Source organism: Manacus vitellinus, unplaced genomic scaffold, assembly GCF_001715985.3.
Source record: "Manacus vitellinus isolate BGI_N305 unplaced genomic scaffold, ASM171598v3 scaffold_112_pilon, whole genome shotgun sequence".
Lineage (NCBI taxonomy): Eukaryota > Metazoa > Chordata > Aves > Passeriformes > Pipridae > Manacus > Manacus vitellinus.
Window position 1 is genome coordinate 468,786 of NW_021938853.1, and position 13,290 is coordinate 482,075.

Here is a 13,290-nt window from a genome sequence, read left to right on the forward strand (position 1 = left end):
CGCCGGGCCTCTCCGCCTCCTCCTCCGCAGTCGGGCCGCCACCGCCCGGTCGCCTTTGCCCAGGGTGGTGGCCCCTGGGGCGGCGAGCTGGGGTGACAGGAAAGGGGAAAAGCAGGATACGGGGGCTGGAGGAGCTGAGAATTGCGAGGGTCATTTGCTGGCAGGTGGTGAGAAGAAAGAGTGGTTTATCTGTCATTATGTCAGTGAACGGACAGGCGACGATAGACACAAACTGAAATGCAAGAAATTCCATTTGTGTGCGAGGAAAAACTATTTTATAGTGAGGGTGGTCAAGTACTGGAACAGTTTGCCCAGAGAGGTTGTGGTCTCCATTCTCAGGAGATGCTCCATGGGACACCTGAGAAGGGGCTGCACCAGACCGTGTCCAGAGGTGCCTTCCAACCCGAACTGCCCTGTGATTCAGCTACTTAGGAAAACTGGCAGTAAAGAGTCATGAACGTGCTGTGGTTCGAGTGAGCTGATATTACAAGTGTGTGGGATTGTACCCATGTACGACAACCACATACAAATACCAAGAGTGCCTGCAGTCAAATCATATCTCATCTCATCTCTGTATCTGCTGCGTGGCTGAGATAGGCTGGACACACGTTGTAGAAGTGTGGGGATCTCACGTTGTTCTTTAGTGCTAATTCTGTTATCACAAATGTGTCTGTAACAGCTGAGAGGGATGGGGAAAGTCAGAGCCCCGGTGGGCAACGTGCCCTGTGCGCACCAAACAACTGACAGCCCCTGCCCCGAGGAGTCTGGGGAGTGGATAATGGGTGGAAAGTCTAGGAGAGAAGGTGTGCTGGATTTTCTGCCTTACGATCAGAGAACAGAGGCATGGAGGGACTGAGCTCAGTGTAGGCTCACTGGCTTTAAAGAGGTCTGGATCAGGCCCTAAGTCACGCTCCAGAAACCATCTCTGCTGCAGGCTCCCAGCTATCCATAAATATTTTTAGCTGCCTGTCATGTAAGCAGCTGGAATATCCTCCAGCCTGCTGCAAACCCTCACAAACCACGGGCAGAGATTGCAATAGATGATATGTGCAAGCTACATCCCATCAGTGGTGTTCATCTGGGTAGGGCACAGGTGCTGGGAAGAGGGTAAAGGCTTACGTTCATATTTTATCATTTTGTACGCGCTTTTGATGCAGTTCTTCCAGGCATAAATATGTTTCTCCCTCCTCTTCTGATGAGCCCTGGATTGCAGTCAAAACAGTGTTTGTTAGCAGCACACTCTCAGTGGAGGCGTCTGAGATGAAATGAATAGAGCATAATGGTGTAGTTGTGATCACAAATAAGAAAGGAGGGTAGGTTGTGAAGATAAAAAATCCAAGTAAACAACAGTGGCACATGATAATACAACTATGAAAGTGTTGCTTTGGCTTAATGAACTGAAGCATAAGCAGGAGGCTCTCCATGATATCACATTGTCCTGGTTTCAGATGGGGTTTTTACTCCCATCTCAACAGCAGGTCTCTTGATTCTTTGAGTGAAATTTGAGTGAGCTCACAGTAGTCAGAATCAGTAAACGGAGGCAGGACCAAGCATTACTTCACCATGAAAGAATCAAAAATAAGCCCACCACTTAGTCTTGTAGCTTTCTGTCGTTGTGTGATAAAATGTTGCCTTTAGTGAGCTATGCACCCGTGTTTGTTTATAAACAGGAGGTAAGTTACCAAACTTCTGCATCTGCTTGTGTATCTTCTCATCCCCTTTGACTGACAAATTGCCCTGCAACTGATACAAAAGGGCATTAAACGCTGACCTGCCGTGTCTACAAAATTATGTGAAACAACTTTGGAAACATGGAAAAAACTCCTATGGGGTCCCTAGGATGAGGGACTGGCAATTCCCTTTTCTTGGGAAACAATTTGTTAGCAGCAGTTATGAAACTTTCAGGAGCTAGGGGTCTGCTTCTTCCCAGTGAACACTAGGAATGCAAGGAACTACACTAGCTGAGATCTGGGAAGACTGCAGAACATTTCTTGGTGTTGATGGTTTTTTTTTCCTCCCCTGCTCTTTCAGCATGAACAGCCATACCCAGGGAAGTGTGTATGCCTGAGTATCGTGGAAACAGTCATACCCAGGGAAGTGTGTATGCCTGAGTATCGTGGAAACAGCCATACCCAGGGAAGTGTGTATGCCTGAGTATCGTGGAGGCAACTCGACCACAGCTCTCCCCGCCCCGGGCCAAGGAAGGACACGGTGAGTCACATCAAGGGTTTGCGAGTGAAGGAGATTTTCGTGTTGGTTAAGTTGTGCTGATGCAGGAGTATCATGCGTGTCTCTAATTCAGACCAGGGGAAGCAGTGTCTGCCTCACCCACAGGTGCAATGAGGACAACTCTTGAGATACGATCGTCAGGTGTTTCCACTAGAGGCTGCACTGGTCCGAGCGCATTTCCCAGTGCAGGCATGCTCAGCACCTCCTCACCTGGAGCCCTGTGTGCGGGAGGAGTTTGCTACAAGAGCAGTAATGACTCTAATATCGAAGCCTCCCTCGGATATTAGCATGAACACCTAAGATGTGTGTGTCATAAAAGCACTGCATCAGCTCTGCTTCCAGAACGTTCCGGGTAGAGCCCCCTCAGGGTCCGTTGGTGTAGCAGCTGTGCCAGTGATGGCTGCAGCTGTGCCGAGTTAAGGGCACTGCCCAGGTGCAGGCGCTCAGCCCCTGATGGGCGGCGGGGCCGGGTAGTGCTCGTGCGCTTCCACTGTTTCTGCCTCAGGCTGGGGGTGACCACTCTGAAAGATCAGCTCCCGAGTTCTCCCAAACCTGGTCAAAAAAAGCCGCAGGAAGGAGAAACTCTGTAGCCCTCGGCAAACAGCCACATGCTTCTTCATAGCCCCACAAAAATGGGTTTTGGAGGGAAAAGGTATGAGCTTGATATCAAAGAGCGTACAAATGGTAAGTGCATTGCTGAGGTCTGTTTGCTTACCGCTCCCCGGGGTTGTTTGCTTGTAGGAGGTGCTCTCAGCTTTTATCCTGCTGGCTTTTTTGGTTTGGTTCGGTGGATGTTCACATATGGGGGTAGCTCTGATATGTCTGTAATTTAATGTATCGTTCATGTGTGCAGCAAATTGGGTCTGTGTCTTCCCTAGCCTTCTGAGGTTTTATGCTTCACAAAGCACTGCAGGGCTTCATCACTACTTTGGTTGAAGATTTGCAAGCAGACATATTAAGTTTAGCCCTAAGACTCCCACCTTTGCAGGTAAAGGGATGTCATGCTTCACACCGGGATGTTAAGTGTTTTGTCAGTTCGAGCAGCAAGGAGCCAGCTGGGCTTCACTTCGTCCCTGGAAATCACTTGTGGAGTGGGAGAGCGACTGGCCACCATGGCTGTTGTTTGGTATGCCCAGTTGGTTGAAAAACAGAACGTGTGTTTCACAGGAGAGCTCGGAGAAACGAGAGGAGCGAGGTGTCAAGTTTTGCTCTCTGTCGTTATGCAAGGGCGTCAGGGGCTCCTGTGTGCCTCTGTGTTACGAGTATCTCGTTGCCGGTATCCTCAGCCTCGTTCTTCACCGAACTGGTGGCAGCAGAACCTTGTCGGTCGGTTGCTTGGCCATCAAGGGTCCCTGGAGCACACGGGTCTGTGCTTTAAGCTGCGGGGCTGCCAGGGTGGGAGAGAGTGACCCTCCGGGGTGACGGGGACGATACCAGCGGCCCGGCTCGGGGGGCGCGGGCGGGAGAGGGATTAGCGCAGTCACCGCCGGGGATGGAGCGCAGCCCCGCGGGGCCGCAGCCGGCTCTCGGGGCTCCCGAGCGCGGGGCGGCGCCGTCCGGCCGCCCGCGCTGCCCGCTGTGCCCGCGGGGGGCCGGGGGGGTCCCGCGCCTCGCCGCCCGGCCCCTTTGCATTGCGCATGGGCCCTCCCCGCCGGGTGGCCATGTTGCAGTGCTAGCAGGCGCGCAGAGCGGCGGGCCGGCAGCGCAGGCCGCAGCGCCTCAGCACCGCACCGCGATGGCCGTGGCCGTGGGCAGACCGGCGGTGCGCGGGGCAGCGCGGGCTGGGGGCGGCGGCCGGGCGGGGGCCGGGAGGCTGCGGGGCGCGGAGCCGGGGTTCGGGGGTGCGGTGCCCGCGGCTGCGTTGGGGGCGCGCGATGCCGGGGGGACGCGGTGGCGCTCGCCGGGGCGCCGCCGCCTCTGCCCCTTCCCGGGGCCGGGGGCGCCCGCGCAAAACTTTTTGTCTCCGTTTCGACGGCCCCGGCTCGTGACTGCGGCGGGGCCGGGCCGGTGGCGGCGGCAGCTTCGTCCCGGAGCCCCGCCGCCTCCGAGCCGCGCGGGCAGCGGGGAGGCGGCGGGGTGGTCCCCGGCTGCGCCCGCCGACTTGAGCTGTGCGGCAGTTGCTGTGCCGCGGCGTGTTTCTGCCCCGCCGCTTTCCCGCCGGATGGGAAGAGCTGGGAGCGGGCAGAGCAGTTACCCCGTTGCGGGATGGGCGCCGGGCGGGCGGGACTGCCGGCGGCCGGAGCGTGCCTGCGCGGGCGGGAGAGGCAGTCCGCAGTCCCGGAGGGAAGTCTTCGAGGGCACGCGTGTCTTGCGTTTTCCAGCGTGACCGTTTTTTCTCGGGATGTGGTGGCCGGGAGTCTTTTTTTTTTTTTTTTTTACGTGCATGTTGAGAAGGACAAAAGATTTCCCCTTTACGGAGAGAAATAAAAAAAAAAACCTAAACCCACGAAAACTAGCAGATGCTGCTCCTGAAAAAAAAAAAAAGCGAGTCTCTCTTGCATTCAACTTGAAGAAACGTGAATGAAACTCCACCGTGACCAGACTGAATGCACTTTTGTGCATCGTCGGCCGCGGGAGGGAGAGACTTGACCGACTTCCCAGCAACTTTTTCAGTGCTTGCGAGTAACCCAGATGTTGCCCATGAGCCGAGGACTTGAATGTGGCTCCTTCTCATAATAAGAGAATGGTCTGCGTTCAAGATGTGACCAGAATGAGACAGTTTCTTTTGGCATTTATTATGTGCTTGTGGATCTGCGGGGCTGTAATGTTCCTCTGATGTGGCAAAGCAAATGTATGGAGATGGGGTTTAATGGTGTTACTGGAGGTGGGGAAGTTATGCTGCTAAGCAAAATAAGAGCTGATGTTTGTTAACAGAATACCTATAAATTATATCAGCTATTTGTAAAGCTTCTTCTGAAATGATTCCTTGATCTTAAGGTCTGAAGCATGCTTGGAAATTGAAGTTTGTCTCTCAGTGTAAGAAGATGCATTGAAATCATGGCTTCAGCTGGTTTTTAGGGCAGGCTGAAGGGTATTGCCAAGCCTTTTCACTTTGTGTGGAGCAGCAACCTCACAGCATTAATAGGCTGAGGAACGTGGCTTACTGCAAGACGTGATTGCTGTTTGTTCCTGAGTATGTGTTTTGCTTTATTTTTTTGTCATTATGTTAAACTCGTGCTGTCACTCAGCCTCCCGTGTTTCTGGTTAATCCAAGTCCATGAGCAATCCCAAAGCAGCATCCACAGAGGGTTTTGCAGTAGTTAAACCAAATCCCTGTGTGTGTGTGTGTGTGTGTGCTGCTGAGTCCAGTGCAGTGGGGCTGGCTGCAGGATAAAGCATCCTTCAGCATGAGAAGCATGTGCGTGTGGGAGAGGGAAGGACGAGGGCACTCGGCTTCCTTTGCAAGCAGCTGGTGGGCAGACCCTTCACCCTCCCGTGTAGCTGCTTTTTGAAGAAGAGTTGTTTTATCTTGAGGTGATAAGAGAAGAAAGGACAGTGGGCTGACACTCGGGAGGCATTGGGGGTGTTTTGTCTTGCGTATCTTCTTATCTAATCCTGTCTGCTCCCACTTTGCCTGCTGCTGTTGTGTTGCTGGGAGGGTGGCAGGGAGTTGGAAGAAATAGTTAATTATATGTTAGAGCAAGGCAAGACTGGTGAAGATTTGCTTTGCAACTTTCTTACAGAATGTGATTAAGTGGAGCCTTGAGTGGTATGCGTCTGGTTGGAGGGAGAATTAAAGGAAGGGGGAAAGGAAAGGAATGAAACCAAAAGCGAGTCAGTTTGACTTAAAACGATGATAACATTCCTGAGTCACAACCTTTTACGTCCTGGCAGGATATGACATTATGTTAATTGTAAAAGCATGCATAAAGAATAACTTCAGCAAACTGCTCTGAAGTGTCTGTGTTTAATTGTAGCCGAGCAGGGCGTGTTTTGGTAGGATGGGCGGCTTTCATTTTTAGGCCCTGATCCCACAGATGTGAGGGCACATGTGTAATGCGCTGCCTATAATTTCATTTGCCTTAATGGAGCCCGCTCTGGGTATGTAAATGTAAAGGCATGCATAAGCAAAGCTTTGGCAGGACTGGTGCTGGGAGCTGCCCTGGGAGCTCTCAGCTGATGAAAGCCGAGCATGTGCTTAAACATGCACCGGGCTGGAAGGATGCACATGGTCTTCTGGGCTCAGTGTGAGATAAGCCACTTGCAGTGTGGAAACGGTTGAGGTGTGCTAGATATGGGACCCCTTTCTTCCTCCTGGGTTACTTCCCAGCATCTTGACCAGTGTGGGATGGGTTCTTAGTAGATCAGAGCGTGGAAGAGGGCTCTGGCCTGCCTACCCTTCTCTTTATGTGTTTATCCCAAATGTTTACAGAACCGGAGCTTGGTCTGTTACAGAAGCGAGACTCATGTTTACAATGATGTACACCCTGCTCCAAGTCAAACAGACATTGAGGGAAAGTGAAGCTGCAATGCAGATTTGACATGGGAACCATGGAGAACGTTATCTGAGAGATTAAAACAGTGTAGTGCACTCTCCCATCTGTTTTAAAAATACTTGATAATGAGAGACTGCTGGTTTCCATGGAGGGGAGGAAGGAGAGGGAGACGGGAAGGTAGAGCAAGAGATGAGCACAAAGAAAGGGGGTGCCCCCTTGTCTCTGTGAGTGTTTCTGTGCTCTCAGTAGCTGAGCATCTGGTCACAGTGAATGTGCTGTGGGCTTGGGTGGCACTGCTGGGGCTGCTGATGTGGCCAGGGCACAGGTTTTGGCTTCCTTGCCTGCTTTCAGCTGCTGAGTGGGGCTGCTTGGGCCTGGCCTGGCTCAGCTGTCTACACCAGGGGTGCAGACCTGGGTGGTGCACAGAGGACTGTATTCTAGTGCGTGACCTCTTCATTTCCTTTATTCACCTCAGCACCTTGTTTGCAGTAGGAAATTCTTCCAGACAATTCTTGTTGCTCCTGTTGATGTTAACAATGGTGGGAACTTGCCTCCTCCTCGCCTTTTTTCAGCACAGTCTTGGTTGTGGGGCAGGTTATGTGTCCAGCCCACCACATGCTCAGGGCCTCTAGCTTTTCCAGCACGAAAGGAGCTGAGCAGGAGTCAGGATCTGATGGAGATGCTTGGAAAGGCTTTACTTTGTGTAGATGAAATGATCAGGAATCAATTCTAGTGTCTGAGTAGGGCCTCTAAAATAATGATGGGGATTGATTAAGTAACCAGCATGAATCTGAGAAGTAAAATATTCACTCAGTGCTGGGGCATGTTTTGTATGTCCCCTTCCCACCCCTGCAGCCCCCGAGAGAGAGAGAAAGCTTGACTGGCTGGCTGCCTGTTCTCCAGTCGCTTGAGGGTTGTTGGTTCTCTTTCTGTAGCTCTTCCTCCTGAGGTGATTCCTAGAGCGTGGTCACGAGGCTGCTCAGTAGCTTGTGGCTTGCTTTGCAGGAGAGATGCCAGGGGGACAGGGTCTTCTGTTGGCTTGGCAAACACTCCTGCCTTTCCCAGCCTCGTCCTTGGTGTGGTTTGGCTCTAGGCTTCGGTCCTGTCAAGCTACAGTGGCTCTTGCAGGGAAAGATCCAGGAGCAGCTTCAGCGTAGAACAGTTGGATGCAAGCAGGTGATTTAAAAATAAACAAAAAAGCCTCCCAATAGTATTTGAAGCTTTTTTTAGGTACGCTCTTGAGCTGCCTGTGCTTCCAGCCCTGTGAGCAGCTCTGCAGCCTACTGGAGTAAGTGATGCAGAATAATGGTTCAGACAAACACCACGGCGTGGGGAGAGCTCAGCGTTAATTCTGCTGGAGATGCTCCAGAGCAGAGCCACAAAACCAACTTCAGGGTCTTGCTCTCTTAGCTCAGAGCAGTGGTAACAAAAATGAACCCCAAATGTTGTTCATGAGTACTACAATATAAGTGCTAGTTTGCATGCTGCTGTGTGATGGGAATAGGAGATGCTCCTTCTTCATCCCATCTGGATGCCTTTCCCCATCCTCTCCATCATGGTGCCTGGTTTAGACATGTGGGCAGGACTTGCAAGAGTTGCCAGAGCTCTTCCTCTCCACAGCTCGGGCAGGTGTGATTAATGTGGCTTAGGCAAGGTCCACTTGGCCAGGCATGAGGCAGTGGAGAAAGAGCCGTGAGAAGGGGGAGCAGCTCCCTGTGCTTTTCCTTTAGCCCTTCTGGAAGCTTTCTCCCTGTGGAGTGCTCTGCTTGGCCCATGTAAGCGATGCCCTCTTGGCATGAGCTGTAGTCCAAGGGCCATTATTGCCATTTCCCTGGTACTACAGGTATTTTGCTGAGCTCTGATTTATAAGTCTTGAGCTATCTTTGGGACTCCTTACTTAAAAATACACCCTATGCCTGTGTTTAGGAGAGTGTCAAAGTAGCCTTAGGATCTGAATTTGCAGTTAGAGCTTTGAAGTTGCTCAAAATAGGAAGGAGATAAATTTTTTCTTGCAGGCTTAAGCTTTTTGTTTTCCATAGCAGCATCCCACATGCAGTGTTGTCAAAGCACAGACTGCTACTGTTTTGGGGAGTTGGGGTTTTTTTCTTCCATCTCAGCTTATAGCTTCTTTAGATCTTTATTGTCTAATGATATTCTGTTGCCATTTCTGCATCCCACATTTATTTTCAGATGGGATTTAGCTGCTGGAATTATGTTCCTGAAGTACTGTAATTGTGGGTTATTTCTTTACCAGATCTGGCCATGAATACTTGGCACAAGTTAATAGAAAAAGACCTGTTTTAGAAACGTTTTGGTTTTGCCACAGTTGTTGCCCGCTTTGCCAGCGACTCCTGAGAATGGATTCCTGTGCAGAGCAGTAGTTCTAGTAGAAATTGTTCCTGGAAATCTTCATGGATATTATGTATTTCATTCCGAGATGATATTAACCTCTCTCACGTGGTGGGTGTGGAAGCGAGAAAGTGCTCTGAGTCCTGAGGGGGATCTTTTGTGAATGACTTGCAGGACTTGAGGGCTGTCCGTGGCTCTGAAGGTGTTCTGCCGAGCCTGGGTGTTTCCCTGGTGGGTTCTGTGGGTGCAAAGTGAATGACAGTGTCCTGTGTAAGCAAGAGGATCAACAGAAACTGCTTGCCAGGCACGTGGTGACTGCACCAAGTGCGTGAAATGCTTTGTGTAAGCACACGAACACGGCTTGAATGGAGGTTCTGGCAGTCTGGGGGAGGCAGCCTCTGCTTTGTCTGGAGAGGAAAGGAAGGTGGGAGAGGAGCAAGTTGGGTAGATGGCTTGCTTGGTGACTGCACGAGCTTGTGCTTCCCTCTTCCACAGAGCAGCACGGAGGCTGATTCCCAGGGAAGTACAGGAGTGAGAACTGCAGGAGAGGTGGAATTGCAGGGCTGCTTTTTAGCCTTCCAGGTAGAGGTTCCCAGCTGTAGCCACAGCCACATGTTTGCGTTTTGAAGCACACAAATCATCTCCTTTCAGCCCCTGTGAAAACCCTTCTCCTCCAGTCTGAGTCAGCCTGGGAGCTTTTGGCAGCTTTCAGATGAATGAAGAATGTCAGGCTGATGGTCCTGGCTTAATTTTTCTGGGGCAAAATTTGGCAGTCAGCAGACCACCTTGGAAATGAAAAAGTTTCACCCTGGAAAGGTGAAGGTGCCAGGTTATCACTGACACTTGTTCCTGGCATTGCTCTGCAGTAAAATGGACTTCCCCACATCCTCCACATGTGTGCAGGAAATGTACAGTAGGAAACACCAGTAAAGAAGTGGTGCATAAATATAGTTGAATTTGTTTCTTTGTATGATTCAAGATTTTTCTGTTCTCTGTCTCCTTTTCTTTTAATTGGTAGAGTTACATTTTTCTGTATCCGCACAACAAAAGTAGAAACACCGTGGCTAATGGTATTTCAGTAGTCTTTGTTGTTGTTTTGTTCCTAGTTTGAGGTGTCAAGACTGGTATTGTCAGAAATCGTTGACTTAAATAATTGGAGCCAGTGCTCATTTATTGTCAGCCTTTCCAGCTGAAAGATTAGGGTGTCGTACTGCGAGCAGGTATTGCTCGCGTTTACATGCCGGGAGCGATTATAAGGCTTAACGCAGCCATCTGGGACTGAACATATGCACAGCCCTCAAATCTTCGTGGCAAGACCCCCAGAGGAGCAGGGATTTTGCCAGATCGTCTGGTGACTTGCGCTGGTGATAAATCACACCACTTCCCCACCACATCCATTGGCTGCTGCTTTTTCCTCCCTCGGATCTGTTTCATGTCCAGGTTGGGCTCTGGCAGGTCTCAGTGTGCCTCTTGTTTTTTGGGCAGTCTGAGTTCTGAGCTCTGAGATTTTTTGCCTGAGTGTGAGCACAAGGGTATGGACACTGTGTGTGTGGGGAAGTAATTGTTGAAATCCTGTTTCAGCAACTTTATCTGTAAAGCTTCCCATAGTTGTGGCCAGGTAACCCAACTTCTGCTGTTGTGTTTTTTTAACAGAAGAAACAATGAATGCCTTTGTTAGCTCATAGAATCAGAAGATTAAGATTTTTAATTACATTTGAAAAGGGTTTTGTTGGTTTCCTATATATCGTATGTAACTTCCAAGCCAAGAAAAATCCCTGGTGCTTTTAAATGAATGCTTTTCTGCCACAAACTCTCTTTTATCCCAGAAAATGCGAGCCTAGTCTCATTCTGTTTCATCTGCCTCATTAATATTAAATATGTGGCACTTTAATATGGCAGCCAGAGCAAAGCAGGGAATTTCAGCTGATATCTGACAATGGCAAACTGAGATTAAATGACACTGCAGTGCAATCGCTATATATAAAGTAATTGGTGTTTTTCAGGAGCATTTGACCTAATTGTTTTTTGTTTTTTTTCCTCCCCTTGTCTTGTGGGGAAGGCAAAGGTTTGGTGATTGCAACCCAAGTCCCTGGTGTCCAGTGGAGGCAGAATGCAGCACCAGACCCAGGAGCTGCTTCCTGCTGAGGAGAACCTGCATGGAAGTGTCTGCTGGGGCCCAGGGGCAGCTCTTGAGGAGGCTGTGGTAAACCCTCCTGGTGCTCTGAGTTACAAGGAAACTGCCTGAAAGTGGAAAATAAACAGCTTCTGGGAGAAGTGCCTCTCCTTCTGGGATGCACAGTCGATGGTCACTGAACAATTAGAGCGATTCACTTTGATTTCTGATACATGATTGAGTAGTGCTGTCAGGGGACCTTGGGCTGTGTGTTTCCAGGTAGCTGGATATTCACCCTAGTGGAAAGCACTCTTGCTATTCAGCATTTGGAGATAAGCAATTATTAATTATTAGAACATTAACTACAAGAACCACTTGGGGTTAGGGCTTGTGTGACTGGCATGCTTCGAGTGTTCCACCGTCTGATTTGGTGGGTGGTCGTGGGCAAATGCCTTTGTTTTCTCCATAAGTAAAGCAGAGGATAATTCCCTGCCTTGTCTTACCAAGTTGTGATCAGTGAAATAATAGCACAGCCACAGTCACCTTTGCAAACCTCACCCTCTCGCACCAAACGGAGTGAGATCTTGTGGCGCAGAGGCATTACCAGACTAATGCTTTTAATTAAAACCACTTGCTAGAAAATAACTATTCAAATAAGGTAATAGGCACGTTATGTTTTCGAGGAGACAGAACAATAAGGAGGAAGGGTTTAAAAGTGAGCAGCATGAGTAACTCTGACCTTGTTTCTCTGGGTTTACGGTAATGCAATTGAGGGCAATTTTCACATAGAGCATTCCTAAGACGCAGTTAATTTCTCTGTTGTAGCCCAGAATTGCTTAAACATGAAAGCCTGAGGTGTTTTGTTGTTTAAGCAAAATATTATTTGAAATTGTGGTCTGATGTGTGACTCCTGTCTGTTTTTGCACACAGCTACGTTTCCTCCAGGATTGGTCTTGCCAGGAATGGAGCTCAGAAGAGTGTTTTTCCAATGGGATGTGCATTACCGGGTTTTGATATAACCTGAGGAAAGCAGTATTTTTTCATAGCCTAACCAAGTAACCTGATGATTTCTTGCAGTGGGATGAGCCAAAAAGCTAGAAGTATAAATCTAGGCTAGCTGTGATACAGCTTACATGCTGTTGTGGTTTCAGTTTGAGGGGAAGTGTAAAGTTCACACAGGCTAGAAAACGGTCCATGTTTCTGGCATGAAGTAGGTGGTTGGTCGCTGTGTAAAATGCACAGTAAGAAGTCCCAAGAGAAGAGTGTGTGGATGTTGTCTGCATCCACACCACCTGTGGTAAATGAGACTTTCCTGGAGTGTGTGTGCTGCAGCATCTGGGCGATTAAAAGCTGTTGAGGGCAGAGGCCTGGTATTCCTAGTTTGGTGCTGTGCCTTGCAGAGATGGGTCATGGTTCAGTGTCTGGAGTCCAGTGGTGCTGGATGGTAGGAAGGAGGATGGAGAAGGCTGAATGTTTGCCATCCTCTGGGGTACTGTCTAAGTAGGAGGATGTGTAAGTAGGAAGATTGTGCAAGTCCACTCTTGAGGTTTATGCTCCAGTTTGCAGCCTTAGGGGCTGAGTGACCTGAGAAAATGTGAATTCAAACCTCATGTGCCCAGGGAAGGGCTGCTCCAGCCTGTGCTGACTCTCCTGGGATTGGAATGTGCTGCTGGCCTGCAGCAGGCACAGGCTTGTGCTGTGTTGGTGTGTGATGTGCAGAGTGGGAACCTCAACCAGGGACAAACCCAACTTCTCCTCCTGGACAACCATGGAAGGAAGAGCTGGGCATTAGCTTTCCTCTTGGAAGGCTTCCCAAGTTCCTGGAGCAGTTATTTGCCTGTCAGACCCCAGCGATGTGGAGGTGGAGTCTGCATTGTTAATAAGGAATATGCAGCAGCAGATCCCTTGCTTTGATATCTCTCATTAAATAACTTGAGCCAAGGGCAGAAACGTGCACTGCACATGGGAATTGTGCCCCAGTTTTGGGATAGGCAGATCTGCAGCACTTGGAGCCGTAGAGCATGTCAGAGCAGGGAGCTCCTTCATGTGAACTAATCTTCCCTAGCCCTCTGCAGGAGGCGCTCGCTCGGAGCGGCGCCTTCGGGTCTGTTTGTCTTCCCGATTCCCTAGGTTTGGCTCCATGAGTTTGTGACAGGCTTTACC

The 13,290-nt window shown here is 49.9% G+C and overlaps 1 protein-coding gene across 4 annotated transcripts in view; it reads left to right on the forward strand.

The window, feature by feature from the left end:
* Positions 1–2,118: 2,118 nt before the first annotated feature.
* The window catches only part of SEPTIN11 (septin 11), a 46,605-nt gene continuing 35,433 nt past the window's right edge, over positions 2,119–13,290 (forward strand). For 3 of the 4 annotated variants that reach the window (XM_029965632.1, XM_029965634.1, XM_029965633.1), the window contains exon 1: positions 3,895–3,991. In XM_029965632.1, the coding sequence (XP_029821492.1) occupies positions 3,965–3,991 (27 nt within the window). In that variant the 5' untranslated portion in view covers positions 3,895–3,964. Of the gene's footprint in view, positions 2,212–3,894; positions 3,992–13,290 lie in introns of those variants that run through there. The other variant, XM_018089038.3, reaches the window with a different exon arrangement.